This window comes from Pangasianodon hypophthalmus, chromosome 29 (assembly GCF_027358585.1).
Source record: "Pangasianodon hypophthalmus isolate fPanHyp1 chromosome 29, fPanHyp1.pri, whole genome shotgun sequence".
NCBI classification, from domain to species: Eukaryota; Metazoa; Chordata; class Actinopteri; order Siluriformes; family Pangasiidae; genus Pangasianodon; species Pangasianodon hypophthalmus.
In genome coordinates, this window is record NC_069738.1 from 3029385 (window position 1) to 3056725 (window position 27341).

General features: G+C 39.4%; 1 protein-coding gene across 6 annotated transcripts in view; it reads left to right on the forward strand.

Moving 5' to 3' along the window:
* Positions 1–27341, forward strand: part of LOC113523957 (RNA binding protein fox-1 homolog 3) — a 201556-nt gene that overhangs the window by 95930 nt on the left and 78285 nt on the right. For 3 of the 6 annotated variants that reach the window (XM_034301418.2, XM_034301415.2, XM_034301417.2), the window contains exon 3: positions 584–693. The exons of 1 other annotated variant lie outside the window; for it this stretch is intronic. In XM_034301418.2, the coding sequence (XP_034157309.1) occupies positions 584–693 (110 nt within the window). Of the gene's footprint in view, positions 1–583; positions 694–2642; positions 3326–26508 lie in introns of those variants that run through there. 2 more of the 6 variants (XM_026910055.3, XM_026910053.3) reach the window with 2 other exon arrangements.

Genomic DNA, 27341 nt, shown 5'->3' on the forward strand with positions numbered 1-27341 from the left:
TAGCACTGAGTAAAATAGAGTATAATAGAGTAGAGTAGCACTGAGTAAAATACAGTATAATAGAGTAGAGTAGAAGTGAGTAAAATAGAGTATAATAGAGTAGAGGAGAAGTGAGTAAAATAGAGTATAATAGAGTAGAGTAGCACTCAGTAAAATAGAGTATAATAGAGTAGAGTAGAAGTGAGTAAAATAAAGTATAATAGAGTAGAGTAGAAGTGAGTAAAATAGAGTATAATAGAGTAGAGTAGAAGTGAGTAAAATAGAGTATAATAGAGTACAGCAGCACTGAGTAAAATAGAGTATAATAGAGTAGAGGAGAAGTGAGTAAAATAGAGTATAATAGAGTACAGCAGCACTGAGTAAAATAGAGTATAATAGAGTAGAGGAGAAGTGAGTAAAATAGAGTATAATAGAGTAGAGTAGAAGTGAGTAAAATAGAGTATAATAGAATAGAGTCAAGTGGCATTTTTGTACACCCCTAGAAGAAGTAGAACAGAATAGCTCACACACACACACACACACTCACACACACACACAGTCAGTGATGTCTCTGACCTGAGTGTGTGTGTTCACCTGTGTGCAGATAGTGGCGTGTGTAAGTCTGGAAGTCTAGCCGTGTTCAGGAACGCGGTGTGTAGTGGATTCCTCACGCAGCAGCTCTGGCATTTAGGACTCCCACTTCTACACACACTGGTAAGAGATTCCTGTCCATCCCTACACAGACACACACACACTCACACACTCGCACACACACACACACACACTCGCACTCAAAAGACACCCAGATGTCACTGTAACGCTGGCAGTTTTTATTACGATTGTGGGTATGTGTTTGTGTGTGTGTGTGTGTGTGGGTGTGGGTGTGTGTTCGTGGGTGTGGGTGAGTGTGTCTGGATATTACACAACAATGAGCATATTGTTGTTATCAGACTATTAGTGGACTGTTCTTTAAAACACACATGAAGCATAGCGGAAATGTCCCCAGTCTGTCAGGCCGGGCGAGTCGATACGTGTAGGCTGCAGGTTTTCTGTCTCATTGGACAATATTTTGACACACTTTGTTATCTAATTTGTGTAAAATATTACACATATTATTTAGGAACAATTTGCAAGAATATAAAGGGTTAAAAACAGACTCCTTCTCAATTCATTTATCAGGTAGTAAAAAGGATTTATGATTTCCTTTATTTGAAGGAGAGTTTATCATAACTTTGGATTATACAAAAATAATCTCATTTTCAAATCCCAGCGTGTGGTTGTGGCCATTTTTTTTTTTTTTTTTTGAATTTACACCTAAATGCAACAATCAAGTGTTTTAGTTCCTGTTTCTTTGTGTATAATGTGTTTTTCCTGATAAAAGCAATACTTTTAAACATAATTTCATGTTTCACAGGATTATTAACTAAAAAAAAAAAGCATGAAAACATCCTGTAAAGCAACATTCAACTTCAACACACACACACACACACACTCACATATATATATATATATATATATATATATATAGAGAGAGAGAGAGAGAGAGAGAGAGAGCTTGTTATTTTGAATTTTATGTGGTGGTGGGGGAAGGAGTAGACTCTTTGAGTCGGCTCTTTTGGGTGAACTTTGGATATTCAGACAGAAATCTTCCACAGAATTAGTCAGAAAGTACCAAAAAAAGCAAAAAAAAAAAAAAGCAAAAGGAGCTGTTGGGGAGCAGTGCTGGATTTCCTTGCAGCTGGTTTTCTGACTCGGCTCTTGCTTTAAAGCTGTTAGTGTGTAATTTCCACAGTGCTCTGGTGTACATTATTGATTTACTGTAGCAGATTTACTGCTGTAATCTCCCTAAAGCTCATTATTGATGATCAGTAATCTTACACTATTGATAACCAGTGGATTTAGACCACATTCAGAAAGCAGATATAACATAAAAACACTCACCTCCTCTCTAAACATCTGTTTTGTTCCAAGATATTTAATTTGATGCTGAAAAATGAGTGATTTAATATGAGGTGTGTTGAATTACTAAGACTCAAAGAGAATCGCCAGTTTTCAAGTGCACTGGTATTAATTGCGCGTGCAAATAGTGGGTGTGTTGTGGGAGATTTACAAAGAAGAACTGCCTCAGTTACATAATGTGCAATGATGGGGGAGGAAACAATACAGTTCTACACAAAACACTTACAGTACTTTATTAGTGCTAGAAAGTGGATTTTGAATATATTTTTGGCATGGATATTGTATAGTATCATGTTTGAGATACACTATAAACAGCACATTTCCACAGTTTACACTAATGTTGGTGAACAGTTAGTTAGAACAAATGCCTAGACAGACAGACAGACAGACAGACAGACAGACCGATAGATAGATAGATAGATAGATAGATAGATAGATAGATAGATTGATCTATGCACTTTATGCATCCCAAGTTTTTTCTTTTTTTTTTGTAAATATTTTGTAAATATATATAAAATAATAATAATAATAATAATAATAATAATAATAATAATAATAATAATAATAATATGTCCACCTTTTAGCTTTATAACTGTTTATATAAAGTATATAACTGTGGTGCTTTATAAGCCTTTCACATCCCTGGATAACTTTTCAGAAAATATTTATGAATAGTATCCCCCCACACATTCTCCCTGATATCTCTGTAACACAAATAAAATTCTTTAAAGCAGGTCTGAAGATGAAGAAGTTTAACATAAAACCTCTTTTCGTGATTCTTTTCTGACTACTTTCTATTCATTTTGCTGTATTCTTTACTGAAGCTCTTTTCTTCTGTAGGTAAATTGCATTATAGAGACATATTTTCCATTTACCATTCATAAACCAGAGGGGGCACAAACTTGTGCACTCATCGGTACATGTGTACTCTGAAAGCTACGCTGTGATAAACAGTTAGAAGTGAGTTAAACCCTCCTCTTCATCTCTGTCTTCTTCATCTCCCGCCCAGTTCCTCTTTCTCGTCCTCTCCCTCGCCTGTGGAGAAGCGCTGAAGGCTGAGTGGAGGACGAGTGCAGCGAGTACGGCTTCCACACACACACTCACACCCTGCAGAGAGAGAGAGAGAGAGAGAGAGTGAGTTAGAGTCAGTGTAGTAAGCAAGAAGAAGAGAGGATCAGGTTTTAATGTAGCGCTCATTCAGTGGACGAGAAACATCAGAAAAAAGAAAACGGAAAATTACAGGAGGAGAGAGAGAACGGGGAGAACGGAGAGCTAAAACAACTGCTGGACCACACTAGCTGGACCATACACACTTACTTACACTTACACACACACACACACACACACACACGCCAGCCCTGCGGCCACGATGATGATGTACTTTTGGGTGAGTACAGCAAGCTGGATTTTTTCTTTGCTCTTTTTCTCTTTATGTGTTTGTTTGTTTGTTTTCATTTCGTATTCTATTGAATGTGATTTGGTTTCACGCTGCAGAAATTTTCGCAGAATGACAACATATCAACTGAGGGGGTGTGTGGAAAGGGGCGGGGCTAAAAATACAAACTCCACCAATTATTTCATTGAGGCTCTTAACATGTGTGCAAATAATCCAATCTTTATCTGAATTCAGCATTTATAATCCAATCCCTATCTGATATCCAAGTTTATAATCCAATATTTATCTAATTTCATCATTTATAACCCAAAATTTATATGATTTCATCGTGTATAATTCAATCTTTATCTGATTTCAGCATTTATAATGTGATATTTATCTGATTTCAGCATTGATAATCCAATCTTTATCTGATTTCAGAGTTTATAATCCAATCTTTATCTGATTTCAGTATTGATAATCCAATCTTTATCTGATTTCAGAGTTTATAATCCAATCTTTATCTGATTTCAGCATTTATAATCCAGTCTTTATCTGATTTCAGTGGTTATAGTCTGATCTTTGTGTGAATTCAGCATTTATAATTCAATCTCTATCTGATTTCAGTGCTTACAATCCAATTTTTAACTGATTTCCATCTTTATAATCCAATCTTCATCTAATTTCATTATTTATAATCTGATCTTTATCTGATTTCAGCACACATAATCTAATCTTTATTTTATTTCACATAAACAGTATGCTAAATTACCTTAAATCTGATTAAAGACATTTTTATAAAATCTGAATCGTGTTATTCAGCACATGCACAGTGTAAATCTGATGTCTTTTATTTTCCTACATAAACCCGAACACCACGGAGGTAATAATGTGAAATTATAAATATTTCCTTTCAAAGTGACTCAGTGTTTTTCCTTTTTAGATCTTTTACCTCATGCCCTTGTTGTTCAGAGGCTTACTTAGAACTAGTAATAGTTACTTACAACTATTAATGCACATAGATCATGCAATTAGAAATGTTTGTTTATTTGCTATTGTTCAATAGTTACCTTTCACTGATAGCAAGCTAGCTAAAAAAAAAGTGTATCCTAATTAGCAGGTTAGCTAGTTAGCTTTAACTATGCAACAACTTCTGTCGACCTACACTCTCTACACAATCTAAAAATAAAGGTGCAACAAAAGGTTGTACAGAGAGCTACAGTGTGTGTGTGTGTGTGTGTGTGTGTGTGTGTGCAGGGCACTCTCGTCCATCTTCTTCCCATTTGCTGTTGATGCTTCTGCAAATCACTCAATTACACATCACTCTGCTCTTCCTGCCTTTCAGAGAAAGAGAAACAATCAGACAGACAGACAGAGAGACTGTGCTGAGATTGTAATCATGAACACAAGACCTCGGGCAGTGTGTGTGTGTGTGTGTGTGTGAGAGAGAGAGAGAGAGTTCTACAGTACTGTATTGTATGTGAGTGTGTCTTGCTGTGTGTCTGTCATTGCTTCCTTTTCTTAGAGCACAGCGTGAATGTGTAAATGCAAGTGTGTGTGTGTGTGTGTGTGTGTGTGTGTGTGTTGCAGTGAACTGTGGAAGGTCCGGGTTAAAAGCTCCAGTCTGTTGTATGAATAATCCACCACACTGCATTAGAGACACACACACACACACACACACACACATTCTTTCTCTCTCTCTCTCTCTCTCTCTCTCTCTCTTATCTATACACTGATCTCAAATCAGCATTTTTAGGTCTTTACCAAAAGGAAATGTTCATATAGCTACAGAACAGCTACATAAGCCTTTTATAAACCTACATAGTCATTTATAAAGCCTTATTTCAACAGACGTCACTTGACACACATCAGAACGGATTCAATCTGGTTGTATGACACCTGAAGCTGTTGACTTCTAGATTGTGATTGGACAGAAGGTGTTGATTAATTTTCTATAACAGCAGCTCTCTTCTAATATGTTATCATTTCTATAGTAACAGCACTTTCGCAGGGACGTGTATAGAGGGCATTCCACATAAACAGATTAAAAAATGTGTGTTATCTTTGCTATAGTGAAGTCTTCTCTAAGGACTCATTTATTTAGCATTTATGGAAGGAGTCTCCAGTGTCAGAGAGCAAGTTTTCACTCCTTTATAGAGTTTTGATTTTATTTCTCCACGCCGGTCTGATTAATGAACTTTTTGTGTTAAAAAGAAAAAATCAATGATGAAAACAGAATATTTAAAGACACCTGGACAGAGAAGTTCTTATTTAATTTGACATGTATCTCATCTGTTTGGAGCCCATGGCTGTAGTCAAAAGTGTTAACGTGAAGTGACACTACTACAAAACAAAACATAAACACTTCGAATTGTCTTATTTTCCACTATGAACTAATCAGGAACGGTAACGCATTAAAGAGTAACTGTTGTTCATTCAATCATGTATGGAGCCTGAGCAGTTTATGTGAGAATTAAAAGATAAATTAATGGAGATTAAAAATTATTAATTGATCAAGTACACATTCATCATTGCGGTAAATTAACAAATTAAAAATTCTGTAAAATTCTGTAAAATTGTGATCCTGGTTACAGCCCTGCCTTACCTTCCTTCTGACTGGACGTTTAGAACGAAAAGGGGGCGGGGTTAAGATCAGGATGAGCAATATTGAGCATTCATAGCATTCTGTAAACATGTACACTCGAAAAGTTACAAATAAACTTTAAATTAGGGCTAGTGCAGGTTAATCCATGCTTTGTTCCTAGTTCTACTTGTGTGTGTGTGTGTGTGTGTGTGTGTGTGTCTATGTGTTTTCTCCTCTCATCACTTGGCTTTTTCCATGTCAATAATCTACTCAATTCTGGACTGAGATCTGATCTTATGTAGGAGAGGGAAAGATTCATCACACCTACTAAACGCCTACACACACACACACACACACACACACATACTCTTTCTCTCTCTCTCGAGATGGAATGAGTGTGCTTCTCATTGTAATATTTATCCAGGAAGCAGATGTGCTTCTGCAGGGCGATTACCTCTGACTTGCTCTCCCCTGCTGTTCGCTTGCGTGCACATACACACACACACACACACACACACACACACACTTACGCACACACTTACACTCACGACTAAAAGGAGACAAACCGCCTACCCTCACACATACTGTATACTTTTTTCACTCACTCTTTTTCTTTCTTTCTTTCTTTCTTTCTTTCTTTCTTTCTTACAATCCCCTTTCGCTGATACACACACACACACACACATTTTAATTTTAAACTGTTTTAAACCATTTATTTGGATTGGTTTTTGAATATCTCAAATTGGATTATTTCTGTTCACGGTTTCTCTATTATAATAATTTCTCACTTTTAAAAATAAGCCAAAAAAAAATAAAAATCAATCGGATTCTAAATGTCTACTTCAGCCCATGTTTGTATTTGAAAGCAAAACAGGAGTTCTTTTATAATAGATTTTATACCACAACAATTTTGGATTCTGATTGGTCAGAAGTCATGCGCTGATTTTTTTTAATAACAGCAGCTCTGACAGTAGTGCAGCTGCAAAAAGTGTTGTTTTTTAGCAAAGAAAAATGTGTGTCGATGTGGTGAGGTTTTCTGTAAGGAAACGTTTATTTAACATTTAACATTTACACTGGAAGGAGTCTCCAGTGTCAGCTCTCTGTAACAGTCAGAGGTAAATCTGTAACTTTAAATTTTCCGACATGTTCAGGACAGAGGAGTTTACATGGCAAGCTTTGCGTTTTTTTTTTTTTTTTTTGTCTTACAAAATTCAAGAGACAGAAAAAAGAGGCTGGTGAGGCAATGACAGTTTATAGCTGCTATAACATAAGTGAGAACAGAACTAACTTGTTTAGTGGATGTTCCAAAAAGTTAAATGTAACTATATATGGATAAAAAGAATGACGTGTCATTCTTTGGTTAATAAAAATTGTAAAAATTCCTACATGTAATAATTCCTGTATGGTAAATTCCTATAGTATAAGACACTTCTGACTTGACAGCAGTATAAAAATCATGACCTTCTGGGTCTCATTAGGATGGAGTATCCCACATATACAGTACAGTGTCTGATTATAATTTCGTGAGTGCTTAAGGCTTTAAAAATAGAAGGAAACAACTTTCAGTGCTAACAGAAGCGCTGCATAAATCCACTGACGTTCTGGGGGCAGTTTATGGCCAAGTCTCACCCTTTATCCATTGTTAATGTTTCTATAGTAACAGGAAAACATTGATGTCCCATTCAGAGGATGCCTGAAAGGATGTTGCTTGAACCATTTACTGTTTCTTACAACTTTTAAGCACATTCTGATGATGTCATTGTGTGAGCTGGTGTGCAGTTTGGACGTAGATTTCTGATCGTACACACGTACATGTTGAGACTGCTTGCAACACACTGCTGCCAGTAATTCCTCACTAAACAAATTTCACACAGGCTAACAACATGGGAGGATTAGAGAGACAGAGAGACCGAGAGCTGGAGAGAAAGCATGCTCTTCCTTAAGTGAGGAAGACAGATCTTCTCGTGGGAAATCAACACTGGAGTGCGGTATCGGGAAAGAGAGCCGCATGCAGTAAAAGCCTCCTGTCTGCTTAACGCGGTCAATCATGCTCAGATTCATGGACACACACATGGCGCCACACATACATATGTACGCACACTCCATTATATGAGCACCAAAACTAGCGAGCACAGGCGTGGAGTTAGATAGACAGGCACTTTTGACACCAGACACAATTATCAACAACAGTGCGTCAGTTGGATTTGGCAGGTCGTCAAGGTCTGAGTGGAAAATTGTCACAAATGCTTTGATAACAAAGACAGGCTGAAGATGGAGAGAATATAGAAACCAATCTGTTAGCATTCATAACATGAAAGACAAGAGGTTAATGGAGGCGTGTGCAAGTGCTACAGTTGTTTAGATGGAAAGGATAAACACGAGGAAGATCGGAAACGCAAAAAGTTATAAGAAACACAGTGAGGTATTATATGAGATACAAGCTCCTTCCACCAATGATGAGCTAGGACAAAGAGTGAGATCTCAGCTTACATGGATGCTCCGGAGGTTATGATCCTGGTGAGCAGTAGCATTCTGAATGAGAGGAGATATCATTCATGAAAGGTGATCAGTAGGTTCAGGGTAGCACTAGTCACATCTAGAAGAAGATCTTGGCTATCTTGCCTCAATGTTTTAAAAAAGATTGATCATCTTGCACTGATGTTTTAAAAGAGCTTTACTATCTTGCATGGATGTTTTTGAAGATATTGACTATCTTGCATCAATGTTTTAAAAGAGTATACCAGGTTGTGTGTGAAAACTTTGTCTGCGTTGAATCTTACTGTCAATCTTTTATTGTCAGGCCTTTACTTGAGTTAGAACTTGTGTTAGAATATTCTGACTGTCTTGCATTAATGTTTTAGAACAGCTTCACTATCTTGCATTAATGGTTCAGAAGATCTTCTTTTGACTATTTGGGGTCAGTGTATTAGAAAACTGAGGTTGACATGTTTCAGTATATTCATGTGTTAGATGATCTTGACTGTCTGGTTTGACATAGTAGAAGACTTAGACTTTGTGGTGTTGCAAACTCTTCCCTATGTGGGGTTATGGTCTTAGAAGTTCTTTATTGTCTGTGATGGATGTGTTACAAGATCTTGACTATCTTGATGTTTTAGGAGATCTTGACTATTTGGGGTCGATGTGTTAGAAAAACTTTACTTTATCATCTTGAATGTGGTTTGCTGGGTGATGCGATCTTGACTATCTGAGATCAAAGTGTTGCAAGATCTGCAGTTGAGATACAGTATTAGAAGATCTTGACAAACTCTCATCAATGTATTAGACAACATGACTATTTTGGGCTAGATATTATCTGTAAGCTAGTTCCTAAAGTAAATCTTAAGAAGCAGAGTTCCAGAACCACAACTGGTCCTGGTACTGTGTTGGTGAGAACTGGGTCTAAAAGTGAACTGCCAGATTGGTTTATAAAGGTTAATGGATGGGTGTGTGTGTGTGTGTGTTTGTGGAAAGCAATTGTACTGAGAGAGACATATTAGCATTACATATCACTCTTACTCCTACAGACGATCTGAAATAGGAGATAGACATGGCTGATGTGGTCATTTGTTTGTGTGTATGTGGGTGTGTGTGTGTGTGCTTATCTAGTGTGATGTTTCTGTATATTGTACTGTATGTGTGTGTTACAGAGATACAGAGAGGGAAATACAATGAGGGGAAATCGTGGTCAGGCTCTTATAAGTCTCCATAGAGAAATATCAACTGCTATATGTATTCCTAGAATCTGTATGTGTGTGTGTGTGTGTGTGTGTGTGTGTGTGTGTGTGTGCGTGTGTGTGTGTGTAGAAGTGCTTAGAGAGATTGCAGATTGCAGAAGAGAAGATAATGAATTATTCTTGTTAAAGCAACATAATGCAGCACTGTTGACACAGCCATAATTTGTGTGTGTGTTTGTGTGTGCGTCTGTGTGTGTTTGTGTCTAAATGGTAGCACTCCTTAGGTTCCTATTCAGTACTTTGTTAATCTCACTGACATCATCCTCCATTTATACCTTTCAGAGTACTCAAGTCAATCCTCTGTTAACCAATCAGTCTCAGCTTTTTCTGAGACTGGTTAATGGAGAGGTGACAGGTGACTGGTTAACGGAGAGGTGACTGGTTAACAGAGAGGTGACAGGTGACTGGTTAACGGAGAGGTGACAGGTGACTGGTTAACGGAGAGGTGACAGGTGACTGGTTAACGGAGAGGTGACTGGTGACTGGTTAACAGAGAGGGTACAGGTGACTGGTTAACAGAGAGGGTACAGGTGACTGGTTAACAGAGAGGGTACAGGTGACTGGTTAACGGAGAGGTGACTGGTTAACAGAGAGGGTACAGGTGACTGGTTAACAGAGAGGTGACTGGTTAACAGAGAGGGTACAGGTGACTGGTTAACGGAGAGGTGACTGGTTAACAGAGAGGTGACAGGTGACTGGTTAACGGAGAGGTGACAGGTGACTGGTTAATGGAGAGGTGACTGGTGACTGGTTAACAGAGAGGGTACAGGTGACTGGTTAACAGAGAGGGTACAGGTGACTGGTTAACAGAGAGGGTACAGGTGACTGGTTAACAGAGAGGGTACAGGTGACTGGTTAACAGAGAGGTGACTGGTTAACAGAGAGGTGACAGGTGACTGGTTAATCTTTGTTAATCAACCACCTAACACAGACCAATCCCACTCAGCTTTTCGTTAATAAATTACAAATAATTTGTTAATTATTATCACTAACTATTTTCTACCTCTATCATGTATATTTTCTTTTTAGAATTATATATATATATATATATATATATATATATATATATATATATATATGTATATATATAATTTAAAAATAAAAGGTAAGATGAGGTTTATAAATTAGTTTTGTTTGTATCTTTTTTGGTTTATATTGTGTTTGATTAATGTGCACATTGTGGAGCATTTTAAATGTCATATGAAATTCGCTGTATATAAATAAAGTTCATAACGCTGGATGTTTAAATTAAGTTTGGAAAGTGGAGTTACTTTCCCTAAATTAAATCACAGCTCTGAGCTTAAATCACATTTCTGATCGATTTTGGGTGCCAGTTAAACCAGACGCTGTTTGATTGACGTTCTGCTGACATCAGTGAGCCTTGCTTTCTTTCTTTCTTTCTCTTTTTCTTCCTCTCCTCCTCCCTTTCCTCCTCCACTCTCATCTGCAGTGGCCTTTGGCACCATGTGCACTGGTTTGTTTTTAATTAAAAGCAAAATTCAATAACCATATCGGTGCGTGTCATTTATGGCCGGTGTTTTATTGATCGTGTATGTAAATGGGCCACTTTGTTTCAGTCGACTTGTCAGATTTGTGCTGACGTTTTCTTACAGCTTCATGTGAGTTAATCAGGGTTCAGAGATTCATAATTCTCACTTGAGAGGTCAGGGGTTGGAACATATAATTCTGCCTTCACAGGTCTTTCAAGTTACTAGGAGTTTGTTGCTTATAGTCATGCACTGTTGTTTTTTTGGTTGTTTTTTTTTTTTTAGTTCCAATGAGAAACAGCAGTATCCAAATCGTACAACTTACAGCCCACTACACAATTTATTCACACCAGTTTTTTTTAGAATATAGTTTTTCGTGTTACAAGCTCACCTTGACGTTTTAACAAAGCAAGCTAACAACATACACTCACCGGGGGCACTAACAATCTGGGCTACTTCTTTTCATGATTTTTTTCTTCATAATTCTTTGTTCAAATTTATTAAAAGGTTGTATATGACAGGATAAGATGAAACCACTTTTTTTTTCTTGTCAGACAGTAAATGGGGACTAACTGCAGGCTGTGAGTTGGGAACTTAACAAATGTCGGACAACATGCGCCATAATATTGGTTCGAGGAAACCAATGGCCAATGGTTGGAATTTGTCTCTTTACAGCATCATAGCAAATTTGCTTAGAATTTAGAAAATATGAATTCAAATGTTTATATCACTGAAATTGTGGCTCTGTGTTGTGTATGTATCAGTTATATCTCTGCTATGTCTCAGCTCTCTCTCAACTCTGTCTCAATGCTGTCTCAGCCCTCTCTCAACTCAGTCTCAATGCTGTCTCAACTCTTTCTCAACTCTGTCTCAATGCTGTCTCAACTCTTTCTCAACTCTGTCTCAATGCTGTCTAAGCTCTCTCTCTCAATTCTGTCTCAATGCTGTCTCAGCTCTCTCTCTCAATTCTGTCTCAATGCTGTCTCAGCTCTCTCTCAATGCTGTCTCAGCTCTCTCTCAACTCTGTCTCAATGCTGTCTCAGCTCTCTCTCTTTCAACTCTGTCTCAGTGCTGTCTCAGCTCTCTCTCTCAACTCTGTCTCAATGCTGTCTCAGCTCTCTCTCTCAACTCTGTCTCAGTGCTGTCTCAGCTCTCTCTCAGCTCTCTCCCAACCCTGTCTCAGCTCTCTCTCAGCTCTCTCCCAACCCTGTCTCAGCTCTCTCTCAACTGTCTCAATGCTGTCTCAGCTCTCTCTCAGCTCTGTCTCTATTCTGTCTCAGATCTCTCGCAACACTGTCTCAATGCTGTCCCAGATCTCTCTCAGCTCTGTCTCAGCTCTCTCTCAACTTTGTATCAATGCTGTCTCAGCTGTCTCAAACCTGTCTCAGCTCTGTCTCAACTCTGTCTCATATCTGCCTCAGGTCTGTCTTAGATCTATATCATCTCTTTGTCAGCTCCATCGCAACACTCTCTCAGCTCTGTCCTTCGGTGAGGGAGAGAGAGAAAATGGACAGAAGTAAAAATATGGTAAAAGTGAAAAGCTCAGGGATAAATAAGATTTTAAAATGTATCCTAGAAGTTTGCTGAGGCTCTGTATTGCAAGGAAATGCTAAAGTCTGCTTACAAACGCACACGTACACACACATACACACACATACACACTCACCTTTGTGTGTGTGATTTATGGTGTCTAACTGAGCTATAGAGAGCATGCAGTTGGGGTCCAGCTCGCTGTGCAGAATAAGGCCATTAGCTTCATTAATATAATAATGGCCCAATCATAATGAGTGAAAATTATTGCTCAATTAGAGTGTGTGTGTGTTTGTCTGTGTCTGTGTCTATGTTTGTGAGTGTGTGTGTGTGTGTGTGTGTGGGGTCTCTCTAATGAGATTAAGATGGCAGTGATTGCGCAGACGTACTGAATTAAAGCATTAGCATTAGAACTGTGACACTCAGGCACTCAGCATCACTGAGAAGTGACGATCTCATCATTCGTCACATACAGACATAAACACAGAGAGAGAGAGAGAGAGAGAGAGAGAGATGGATGACACACGAGCAATTAGCTATAGGAAATTTTGATTTAAAGTAAGCAAATTGGAGTAAGACAGAGTGAGACTGAATGAATGTGGGAGAGATAGAGAGAGAGAGAGAGTGGTTGAGAAAAAGTTGATGAGAAAAAGGCGAAAAAGAATGATTGAGAAAATTATGCAAGAAAAAAAAAGGAAGAAAATAGAGAGAAACGATGAACATAGAGAGCATGTTTCTGCTGAGATTGGTCAGTTGCTGTGATCCCCATTATGACATCAGGTTGCAGTATTCACAAAGTGTGTGTTCGTGTTTTTTGCCTTTACAATAACTGTATTGCCTTTACAATAACTCAATGTGAAAAAATATATAATCTTGCAACAAAGAAATGGAAGCTCAGAGGTTATGGTTCCAGTGACTGGAAGGGTGTGAGTTCAAATCCCAGGATGATAGAGTGATGGACCAGTGATCCTCAGCTCTGTTCTTGATGCATGCTATCTGCACTGCCCCAGCATTAACACACATTTCATTCATGAATGTGTTGTCCTGTCTTGCACTTTGTGCTGCATATTGTTTGGTGTTTATTGTTGCTTGTTGAGCTGTACCATAACAAATTGCCACCAACACTGCTGTGTGGCAATAAAAGAATCTTGTATCTTGTGATTAGGCATTCGCAGCTGTGCTTGGACTGAATTTCTTATTTTCTATAGTCACTTTAGATTAAAGCATCTGCTAAAGGAATTAATGTAAATGCATGCTGTAGAGATTACAAATATAATTTTGTAATATCATTATACAGGTAGTATATACAGTAATATAGGTAGTAGCATTAAGAATACAGTTATTGTAAAGGCAAATATTGGTTGTATAGGTTTTCCATTCCACTGGCCATTTTGATGGATGCTTCCGAGGCTGTGAGAGTGTCTCAGAGCGTGTATAACTGTAGGAAGGAAGTCATGAATCATTCAGCATGCTTATAGGAAAGTGTGCCACATGCTGTACATGATGGAATGTACAGTGGGGTCCAAAACCCTACCAATAACTGTTTTATTTTCAGTATTCAATAAAATCAATACACTATTTGATGTATATGTGTATAATAAAATTAAATTCCAATAATTCAAACATGTCTTGGATTTATGGTAAAAGGAACATTGTGTAGAATTTATTTTTGTCCAAAGAGCTCCTTTAGAGACTAACACACTCATTTATGATTCTGCTTTCAGTCAACAAAAACACAGTGTTAATGGATTTATCTGATTGAAGATTGATGAAATCTTATTTGAACAATATCCATTGACAGGCATTTGTATTGGTTTTCCGTAAGTAGTAGGACTCAGACTTTCAGACCCTACTCAAGATAGTAATTGAGTGATTGAGAGAGAGAGAGAGAGAGAGAGAGAATGTATAGCTAGAGAGAAGAAGTGACTATAGTAAGGTAATGTCCATTTCATGTAATGCAATGCAACTGATAGTGGATCTATTAAATATGAACATTGAGCACCAAATGCAGTTGAGAAATCAGATTGACGTTGCCCTCATCTGCTCATGTGATAGGGTTTTAGTTACCAAGTCACACACTTTCAAGAAAAGGAGGGGTCAAGAGTGAGACACACAAAGAGAAATCTAACGTTATGCAGTAGTACTTTTGCCACGGCACCACTGATAAATGTACTATATGTCTTGCTTTCTATATGTTGCTTCTTCTGTTATTTAGTTTATTTTTCATCCCTTCTTTGAGATTTGGTTCTTATATCTATCACTATAGGTCAGTGGTTGTCAACCTGTTGATCACGGTCTACCGGTCAATCACTGAGGCATTTTTAGTAGATCACAACCATTCATGTACTGTCGATAATCGCAACACATTTTAAAATGAAAAAACATGCAATGGTAAATTATATGCTAGTTGGCTAGATTCAAATACCACTAAATACCATGTGGTATGGGTGGGAGTAGCCCAAGAAAAACATCAATTCTAGCCAATTACAGTTGTGAGATAAGGTTACCTTTGCAGGTAACTGTTTCCAGCTGCATCACATCAACATGCTGTTACTCAGAAACAAGGGGAAGAACCTGCTGCTCAGCAACAGGGGGAAGAAATGAGGAGTTAGGGAATAAGGGAACTAATTAGGGGAACTAATAAATAAGGGAACTAATTAGGGGGGACACAAACCAGGTGTGAACAAACACAGGAAGGCACTGAGGCAGACAACAAAAAAAGAAATTCAAAAATGTGAGTGAGGGTGCCCTCTGGCAGTCTGGGGGGATTGTCCATAGTGGATGTGACATAGCGCACTCACTTAAGGCACTGATGTGCATGAAACTTCGGAGGGACTGGACCCCTGGGCACAGCAATGTCCCTATCATTGCCAAAGATGACCATGGTGAGGCCAGAGGGGTAGTGACGACCACGACAAGGCAAGGAGGCAGAGCAACATCCTCAGCTGAGCATTGCTCATGGTGGATGTCACATTAGCTTTGTTGAAACGGGCTAATTTGGAGCACCATCACACCACTTACCATCCGAAATTCAAGGATTCATTCCCATCCAAGAGCAAATATGAGAGAAATTAATTCAAAAGTTAAAATTTGTTTTAAAAGCGCAGTAATCACTTTTCACAAAACCCACCAAGACAGCTAAAGCTGCTACTGAGGCTTCATGCCATGTTAGCCATCTCCTTGGCAGGCTCAAGAACCCTAACCCTTCACCAATGGTGAGTTTTTAAAAGAAGCAATGACTATTACCACTGACACATTATTCACAGACTTTAAAGCAAAGAAGAAGACATAAAAATGGCAATTAACAGTGTGCTGCTTGGTCCAGCAATGCTAATGAGGAGAGTGGACACTTCTGAAAAGATTCTCAAGAATTCTTACAAATGCTTTCCAAGTACTGCACACATCTGACTGATAAACACCCTGATGAGTGCATTAGGCTGGCAATTTCAACCTATGCTTATATATATTATCACTGTGGCCTGTATAATTTGAACTATACACTCTAAAAGTGCAAGTTGTATTAATGGTATTAACATTCCTGTTCCTGTTCCTATTGTTGCCTATGGATATTTGAAGTCTATTACTGTGTCACTGTGATTATTGAATCCTGTACTGGTAGATGATCTGCTTTACTGTTAGTAATCTGTTAGGGGCACAACTCAGCGCTGATCACCCTATCCTTGACCAAGTGGTTTTTTTGCAATTGCACAATGTGTGCACAAGAGACACATGAAAATAGATTACGAGAAGAGGATCTGCAAATATTAGAGGATGAACATCCATGGTCTGCGATCAAACATTGGCAAACACAGCAACTTTTGTCAACAAGAGAATCCGACTTTTGTGATCGCTGTTGAAACCTTCCTGGATGCTAGCATTCCAGATGAAACTGACTGCATCTCAATCCCTGGCTGCAGCCTCTGCTGTCAACGAGCCCGTGAGGATAAATCTGGTGAAGGTATTGCTGTTTACTGCTTGGATGGAATAGCTTTTCACCATGAACCAAGGACGGACCCAGAGGATTATGAGCTGATGTGGTTACCTTTGCCCTAAAATCAAGCAAGCGTCTGATTGCTGCTGTTTATTGACCACCAAATTGCAACTCTAGCATAATAAGTTACCTTGACTCATACACCCATTTCAAAATGAAAGAGTATGAGGGCCAACTCCATCTTGTTAGGGCAGTGACTTGTGTGTCCACCACAAAGAGTAGCTTGGAAGACAAAACACTGATGCAGCTGGATGACTCGCTCTGCAGATGTCCAGATGTCTTGGTCTTCAACAGGTCATCACAGAGCCAACCAGAGGAGACCAGATACTTGATCGAGTTCTTACAGACCTTCCTGCAAAAGCTACAGTCTCTGCCAGCCTGGGTACATGTGATCACAATCCAATGATGATAACCCTAGACACTCCTGTTCATCATTACATAAAATACCACAGGAAAATGTGGCGCTATGACAAGATTTAAATGGGGTTTAAATGGTCATCTCTCCTCAGTCAACTGATCACATATATGTAGCCAGGTAGACCCAGAGAAGGTTTGCAGTGATGCCACACTTACAACCTTGGAGGCTATGTACCTCTTCGTTCCAAGCAAAGCAATCACCTTGAAGCCCATTGACAAAGCTTGGTTTGATGACAACTGCAGACAGGCAGCCAGAAGGAAATGTCGACTCTTCAACCAGATGAAGAAGGATGGGTCCGCTGCCAGCAAAGAAAAGTTTCAACAAGCCAGACGTGACTACATCGGTGTTGAGAAGCTTGCTAGAATCAACTACATTAGAAAGCTGAAAGAACAACTTACAGACAGCAATCTTACCAGCAAAAAGTGGTGGCAGATTGTAAACACCTAAGTGGGAGGTCCAGCCAAAATGACATCCCAGTAATCTAGGAAAACAATAGATTGTGCATCAGTGCCAAGGCCAAGTCTTCTGCAAAACCTTTGCTGAAAAATGCAGACTGCCTTCTGCTGCTAATGAACCAATCCTCAAAAAGGAAACTGAAGCCAAGCTGGATACCATCAAATTTTGGCCAAAGCAAATTCACAAACAGCTCAGGACACTGAAGCCAGATAAGGACAAAATCACTGCCAGAGTCCTGAAAGTGTGCACTGCAGAACTTGCAACACCATTCTCTCACCTTTTCAACCCTATGCCTCAGGTGTGGCAATTTTCCAACTCAACGGAATGTAGCACAGGTGACACCAGTCCACAAATTCAGACCCAACAACTTACCAGCCAATCTCACTGCTTAGCATCATTAGTTAGGTAAGGGAATCAGTTGTGCATGACCAGCTACAGAAGTACCTTCTGGAAAACAATATGATCTCATGCAGGCAGTTTGGATTAAAACCAGCCCACAGTATGGCTGACCTCCTAAATATCCTCTCCCAGAAGTGGAACCAACACGTTGACAATGGTGGTGAGGTGGTGGTATTCGCCCTTTACATTAAAAGAGCCTTTGACAAAGTGTGGCATAATGGCTTGCTATCCAAACTCAAGGCAAAGGGGACCAAACAAAGCTCCTTACCTGGATCAACAGCTATCTCTCTTGAAGATCCAATTGTGTAGCACTTACAGGGCAGAGTCCTAACACTACAGTAATTAACACTTCTGTCCACCATGGCTCTCTAGGCCCTCTGCTATTCTCAGTCTTCATCAATGACTTGGTAAAGGTGTGCAAAAACCAGCTATTCTTTTATGCTGACAATTCTACCTGATTGCACTGATCACATTTGCTAAAGACCTACAGCAGGTACAGACAAGTCTGAATGCCAACTTAGAGAGGAGGAAGGACTGGGCTGACAAAGGGAAGGTAACATTTGAACCAAGCAAGTGCAAATCGATGGTTGTCTCCAGAATACGAGCCCATTCTCAAATCAGTCTTTTCCTTGGAAGATTTCAAATAGTTGTTCATAAACACATAGACATCCTAGGGCTTACATTTGACAGCAAGCTACTATGGGATAGGCACATTTCAAACATCACAAAGAAGGCTTGCCAGAAGCTTGGTCCCCTTAGAAAGGTCAGCAATAAACTAGATAGTCGTGGGAGAGTATGTGTGTACAAGTCACACGTTCGGAGTATCATGAAATATTCACTTTATTGGATGGGTTCCTCCACAACATCTCTGGCAGCTCTGGATAACATCCAAAGGAAAGCAACTGATATCATAGGTCCTTCACAAGTGAGTAAATTTATGCAAAGTCTTCAACCAAGGCATCAAGTAGCAACTCTGTCTTCTCTCTATAAAATGTACTGAGACCATTACTAGACTTGAAGGCATTAGTCCCACCCCAGTGTCTCCCCCTACACCCCAGCATGCTCTGTCTATTCCAAGGGCCAGGACCCATCAACTTGATAGATGCTTTCTCCACACTGCCATGAAGATTTGAAATAGTCTGCCTCATGATGTTGTTGGGTGTGCGTCTTTTGGCAATTTACAGGCTTTTAAAACTTGAGCACATTGCTACTTGGTAAATATGTATGTTTGAGCTGTTGGGAACCATTTGATTTGCCTCCCGTGGCTCCTTTATGTGAGTCTGCTGGCCTACAGCCCAACTATATTGTTGGACAGTGTGGGAATTGTTCACTCATCTACATACAATAAAAAAGTAAAATGGCATTACTTTTGGTGGGCTTTTTTTTTCTTTTGGCAACATATAGTGTGGTAGATTTTGGTTCAATTTTTAACTTCCAAAGTGACCTTGTGCTCAAAAAACTCTAAAGACCACTGCTATAGGTGTACCGCTTGATGTGGATTGGTGTGCAAGTTCTAAAATATTTAACAGGCATTTAACTGATTTGTTTCAGGTGAACATGTATATACATATTACGTGCAGGAACAAGGTCACCTGATGAAGTCAGGAGTCTTACACAGCAACACAGTAGACCCCTACACCAAGAGTGTAGTCGTACACACCAGCATGGTAGTCCCATACACCAAGGCCATAGTCTTTCATTCCAACATGCTTATCTCACGCACCAACACAGTATTCTCACACACCTATAGAGTGGTCTCACACACCAGCACAGTCGTCTCACAAACTGGACATTTAGTTGTCCAGAGTCGGCAAGTTTTTTCACTCAACATGGCCATCAACCGCCTACTTTGACAAATGGAAGTGGCTAACCACAGACTGTTGTTTTTGTGAATTGTTCACTGATTCATTCATCCACACTGGGCATGAGGTGGGAAAACATTGTGGATGGGACACCAGTCCAACGTAAGCACCATGCCTAGGGGCAATTTAATGTAGCAAATTGGCGACCTACGGGCTTGATTTTGGGAGGTGGAAGGAAACCGGAGAACCTAGTTGAACACAATGTGGACACAGGGACATGGGGAGAACATGCAAAACTCCATAGAGAGAAACTTAAGCTCAGGATTGAAAGAGGGATCATGGAGCCTTGAGGCAGTAGTGCTACTGGAACAAAAACACATCAAAATGTTCTGATATTTATGGCCATCTTGCTATATAATAAAAATTGCATTTTGTTTTTATTTAGTACAGCCCTGAACATATAGTCCACAAGACACAATAATAACTAAATTTACACAAATTAACCAGTTAAAAAGTTTACATACACTTGATTCTTAATACTGTTTGTTTTTACCTGAATGATCAACAACAGTTTTTATGTTTTGTGATAGTTGTTCCTGAGTCCCTTGTTTGTCCTGAGCAGTTAAACTGCCCACTGTTCTTCAGAAAAATCCTCCATGTCCTGCACATTCTTTGGTTTTCCAGAATCTTCTTCATATTTGACCCCTCTAAAACAGTGGCTATATGATGTAAATTGTTATTATTTTGTTTAAAGATATTATTTTTTCATTCAGTACTGCCCTTCAGAAGCTACATAAGATATTTACATGTTTCCCAAAAGGCAGAATAATAACAATTTACACCAATCATCTTGTTCAAAAGTTTACATCCCCTGGCTTTTAATGTAGCGTGTTGCCTTCACATTAGTGAATGTTTGCACCTTTTGTAATAGTTGTGTATGAGTCCCTCAGTTTTCCTCAGTGTGAAAAGATGGATCTCAACATCAAATAATCACTGTTGGAAAGGGGTCAAATATGCAGAAGATGCTGGAAAAGCAAAGAATGTGCAGAACCTGGAGGATTTTTCTGAAGAGTGTGCAGTTTAACTGCTCGAGACAAACAAGGGACTCATGAAGAACTATCACAAAACATAAAAAGAGTCATTGATCATCCAGGTAACAGCACACATTATTAAGAATCAAGCTTATGTAAACTTTTGAACAGGTTCAAAATTCAGTTATTATTTTGTTTTGTGGATTATATGTTATGTGAAATAGCTTATTCAGGGCAGTACTAAATAAAAAAACAAAATGCAATTTTTAAGACAAGTGCTAGCCTTTTAGCCTGTGTTAAATCAACTAACTGCAGTGGCCGAGCCGGAAAATTCACAGAAACACACACAGCACAAAGATGGTAAGAAACAGAAAATGATGCATAATTAGGTGTAACCAATTACTAACAGATACCTCAGGACGGAAATGAACTCATTAACATAAACATTTACTCTCGCCCATTGACAGCTGGGGAACTAACCACGAAGGAAACACAAAACCATGCAGCATTGCTACATTACAAAGATTAGGCTCTGCCATAGTTGCTGTGAACGTAAAGCAAAAGAGGAGCAGTTGCTGCACTGTCGTTGTGCTGTGTGATTCTTTGCTTGTTTTGGATTCAGTTGAATTAGATTATCAGAAACTTTACGGCAGGTTTAATACACTCAGCTCAGAGCTTTGTGGCTAATTGAGTTTTAAAGGATCTGCCAAGTTGCTCTTTTTGTGCAGCATGACATCAGAACTTTGCTGAACTGAAACACACTCCAGATATTAGAGATTTAATCACAATATCTATCTATCTATCTATCTATCTACATCTGTCTGTCTGTAGTATTCTATAAAAGCTTCACTCATAGACTATAATTGCTCTCTCTCTCTCACTTTCTAGAGATTGTGGGTAGCAGGCAAGAGTGCAGGTGTTTGGAGCACATCTCTGTGCATTCTGACTTTTCTGTTAACTTACTTCCTTTAATAATTTCTTTCTTTAATTTTAGTCATTTAATTTTTAGTGGTCAGCAAAATTCACAAATGGAGCTAAATGGAGATTTACAAGAGTTAGTACCTGTTCTTCCACTTTCTGGCATTCCTAAGAAAATTGTGCCATCTAATGTTCCTGTCTTTATTAAAAATGAAACTCTTAAAAGTGTGCTAAAGTGTTTTGGAAAGTTAACAGCCCAGATAAAAATGATTCCTCTGGGTTTCAAAACTCGGGCATTGAACACTGAACAACATGAGCTGCTGAATCTCTCTGTTAGACTCTAACAGTCAAGGGTAAAGATTACACCATCTTTATTATCTCTGAATCAGGTGTTTTTTTTGTGTGGTGAACACTGTCATGTCAAAACCAGCATGCAGTGAGTAGCTGAGCAAGCCTGCAGCTCACACAGCTCCAGTAACCAGCCCTGCCTACCTACCTGAACAACCCCAAAGAAATGAAAGAAAGAAATGAACAACCCCACTAATAATACTGACAGAGAAATCACACATAACACTAACAACACCACCGGAACACTGCCGAGTCATAATGTTACTACTCCTCTGACTTCTCCACACGCCCCCAAAGCTCACAGTGTGATAATGATTCATTACAGTGTGATGATTAGTTTGAAGATATAAAGAATGGTTCAGAAGATGACACTGATTCTTCTGAGGTGATAGCTAGGCTAAGTAAAACTTTTAGTAGCTCTCAGTGCAACACTGTCTCACAAATAAAAGTGTTTTTAGATCTGACTAAAGGAGCTAAAAACCTCAAACTGATGCCTTTCTGATGCCCCAGTCTGCCACGTTTTTATCTGTCATGCTATGTAGCATTGCAACATGCTACTCTCAAAGAGCTTATAACACCAAATGTTAAAAACATGATACAACACAAGTCCAAAAAGAAGAAACACTGGTGAAAAGGGAACACAATACATCCTTCAGTACTATTTTTTCTGCTCAGCTGTATGGTATCATTAAACATCTGCTCAATAAATATAAACGGATGCTGTAATGGAAGCGGTTTAGTCTTTTACATTTCTATTATGTTTTTACAAGAGACATTTACAGACATCAACAACCAAACACAGTGGCTAATTGAGTGGAAAGGTTAGGCTTTCCTCAGCCATGGCTCAAATATGAGTGCTGGGGTCACCATAATCACTGCTCTCAGCAGACATTCAAAAACAGCCAATAAATCTAGCAGAAATGATACCTGGAATGATGCAGAGAGTAGATATCAACCTCTAAAAACTCTCTTTTTCTCTGTTTAATATCTATGCTCCTAACATTGGCACAGACTGCTTTCTGTTCTTTGAAATGTTGAATAAAGCCATCTCAGAAATTCCTCATGAAAGATTAATCATCTCAGCTGGATATCTTACCTGCACTCCAGATCGCAGTTTAGACAGACACTACACTGAGCTTCATCCTTGCTCAGCAGATGTGCTTAAAATTGTAGTACAACACCGCAATCTAGTAGATGTGTGGAGGGAAACTTTTCCTGCAGACAGACAGTAGATATGTATAAAAGCTACTCTTGATAAGATTCTTACAGCAAGATTACAGGTTTTGCACTCATAAATTCAACAGAGGCAGATTTCTTAACAGTTATATTCATCAAACTCCACTCTCTGATCTTCACTACATCTCTGTCATTGTCACTACCACATTGAGCGCTTTCCATCAGCATCATTGGCACTTCAACAATAGGTTATTACAGGATCACCACTTTGTTCCTGCTTTTACACTTTTCTGAGAGTCTTGGAAAGAGAGAGGAAATCACAGTATACAGTACATACAATATACAGCATCACTAAGCCAGTGGTGAGACATTGGAAAAGTTCAGATCTAGTTCTTTTGCCAACAATACACCAAAAACAGCACCAGCAGGGGTGGCTCGTATAAATGGGTAGAGGGGCGAAGAAAAAAAATCAATATAAGCTGTTATTTTTGGCATCCACATCATCTTATTTGTAGTTAACAAATGTTATAAAGAGTATTATTTTGTAGTCTTGTGAAACTGAGTGTAACAGCACTACCAGTGGCCATAAGAAAAACACACAGAATGGTATGAAGAGAGGCTGTGGGCTAACTGTAAGCCCGGTGCTGTAGATTCACACAGCCAATCAGTGACAGTGGTGTCAAGTATTTCAATGACACTTCCATTATACATCATCAATAGGTGTGTGACCTGGATTATTCCACAGAACTTGGCTACACTGGCTGCTCTGTCCTCTGCCTATGCTTTCTCTCACACTCCATGAGAAACTGGCAGGGGTTGTGGTACAGGTGTGCCTTTGTTTCGAAGATGGTGCTTCACACCTCTTTTACTGTCTCATCTCAACACCCCATCCCTCGAAGTCCGTGCAGTTACAGTTATCTCTCCGATCAACCTATTAATTGTTGTCTTCTGCCCACCTGGTCCCCTATGAGACTTTCTTAAAGAAATGGACATGCTCCTCAGTATTTTTCCTACCGACAGCACCTATCACACTCTCCTTGGATACTTCAACCTCCCCTCCAACAAGCTGGTGAGTGCTACCCCACTCCACACCTCTATCAACAGAAGAGATCCTGCAAGTTGTCTTGTCCTGCAATCCCACCACCTACCTGTTGGATCCCATCCCTTCCACAATGCTCCAGGCCATCTCACAAGACCTCCTTCCTTCATCTCTAATATCATTAATGACTCTATAATATCTGGTCATGTAGCATCTGCATTCAAGACAGCAAGGGTTATTCCCATCCTGAAAAACCCACTCTGGACACCTCATACAGCAGCAACTAACAAACAGTTCTGTCTTTTCTTTCTAAAATCCTCAAATGCACTGTCTATAATCAGCTGTCTCTCTACCTCAACAACCTCCAAGATCCTAACCAGTCAGGCTTCAAAGTAGCACACTCCGCAGAAACTGCCCTCGTAGCTTACACTGAGAAGCTTCATGCCAAACTGTCAACAGTCGTCACCATCCTCGACCTTTCAACAGCATTCAACACAGTCAACCACAAGACTGTCTTGTCCATCCTTATGAGTCTTGGAATCCATGACATGGCATGGCAATGGTTTGCTTTCTACCAGGAGGGACAGTCATATCAGCTGAAATGGAGGGGATCCACATCTTTTCCATTCAGACTCTGCACTTGTGTGCCATAAGGCTTAGTGCTTGCTCCTCTTCTCTTCTCCCTCTATATTCGATCTCTTGGTGAGTTCATATCCTCACATGGGTTTTCATACCACAGCTATGTGGATGACACTCAACTTATCCTCCCCTTTCCTCCCCTAGACACTCATGTTTCTGCACTGATCTCAGCATATCTGGCAGAGATCTCATCAGCTGAAAAGGAATCCCAGCAAAATTGAACTGCTGTTCATCCCAGAAGATGCAGAAGATGCAGAAGGTGGTCAGTGGTAGCTCAGTGGTTAAGACGTTGGACTACTGATCAGAAGGTCATGAGTTCAATCCCCACCACTGCCAGGCTACCACTGCTGGGCCCTTGAGCAAGGCCCTTAACCCTCAACTGCTCAGATGTATAAAAAAAAAAAAAATGCGATTAAATGTAAGTCGCTCTGGATAAGGGCGTGTGCCAAATGCCATAAATGTAAATGTAAATGCATACCCACATCAGGATCTTGTAATCTCCCTGGACAACTCTCAGATCTCACCATCAGTCACTGCACACAACCTTGGGGTAACCATGGACAATCAACTGTCCTTCTTGTCTCACATTGCTAAACTGACATGCTTGTGCTGGTTTATGGTTTACATCATCAGCATTTTACAACAAGTATTTGTCTATTTCTATCCACAGAGGCTCATTAGGTTCTTATTTAGTCTTTTGTCATTTGAAGACTGGACTACTGCATCTCGCTCCTGGAAAATCTGCCTCTGTGCACCATTCGACCTCTGCAACTGATCGAAACTTCAGCTGCAAGACTTGTTTTCAACCTTCTCGAGTTCTCCTTCACCACCTCATTGCTACTCTTCCTTCACTGGATTCCTGTAGCTGCCTGCATTAGATTTAAAACACTGATGCTTGCATACAAAGCCAAAAATGGACCAGCACCCACCTACCTTAAAGCACATATCACACTCCGCTCTGGACTACACTTCCCCCGATCCTCTAGCACTAGCGTCACAATCTCTCAATCCGCAACAGTCTGCTGCAGATGTGATCTGGAGACCTGCATTGGCGAGTTTTTCAGTCTGCAGTGTCAACCAAACCCTTGCTTTTCAAATGTAACCTCAATGTTGCAAATATTCACACTCTCATTGGGAGTGAAGCACATTGATTATTTTTTTTTAGTTGGACAGACAAAAGTAGCCATTTGAAAGTCTCATAAACAGAAAACAGAGGGAAAAGACATTAACACCGTGAGCTTGCTTAAAGCCCTAGAAGAGTCACAGATCTGACTATGAGTTTCACATAATGAACGGCAATGTGATAATGTTCAAAAACAAAATGGTGTGCAACTAAGGGTTTGTTTTTGATAACAGATGATGGTGAAGTAGTTTTTTTTGGGTGATTAATAACCCAATCTAATTTTCTTTTCTCTTTTATGTGGAAGTGAAAACATGTAGGTAAGTTGTCTTTAATTTATCCAACACCATTTCTAATAAAGAGCACACAAATGTCAAAGTCTCTCTCTGTCTTGGGATGGATAGAGTGATACAAAATGGTGTGTGATAACCACAGGTCATGTGGTCTGTGTGTCTGTGTGTGTGTGTGTGTGTGTGTGATCACCATTGATGAATCATGTGTATGTTACATCAATCTGTTACTGGAGTACCAGTGTGTATTGTACACTTGTGTACTCATGACTCTCTCTTTCTCTCTCTCACACACAAACACACACAAACACACACATACGCACACACACACACACACAAACACACACATGTGATCTGGGAGTTGGTATCACAGCAGCTCTAGAGAGGATGATCTACATGTAACAGATGTTACTGACATACACAGACACACCATGATTAATGAGGGGGGAATGTGTGTGTGTGTGTGTGTTTGGTGTATAGGACTACAGTGATGATGATGATGATGATGAAGATGAAGATAGTGGTGAAATTTTAAAAATGGTGAAAAAACGATGATGAAGCTGATTATTATAGTGATGATGATGGTGGTGGTGAATGTGGTCAAAATAGTGATAAATATCCTGATTATGATGAAGATGTTTATTATATTGATTAGGCATGCATTGATATTAATTTTCTCAGACTGAGTATGACTACATTTTTTTTGTACTCTGAAATGAGAAACATGTTGAGTATTAAGCAATCAGGGGCATCATGGAACATTGGAACAGAGCATTTTCAGCAAGTGTGGTCATTAAAAAATGCTGTGAATTGCACTTTGACTCTGAAGTGTGAGTGTCTCAGTGCTCAGTGCTCGCTGAAGTGAGCTGCTCTCATATGCGACAGTTTCTCTACACGCTCCACACTCGCGTATACCTTTGTGTGCACACAATTCTCTGCACCTTGCATTCATTTTTAATGACCACGCTCACTGATACTTCTCTGTGCACTCTGGTCGGCCATGCTCATGCTCTCGCATACTGTTTAAATGCGATTAAGATGTTTTATTAGGTTACTTGCATAGAGG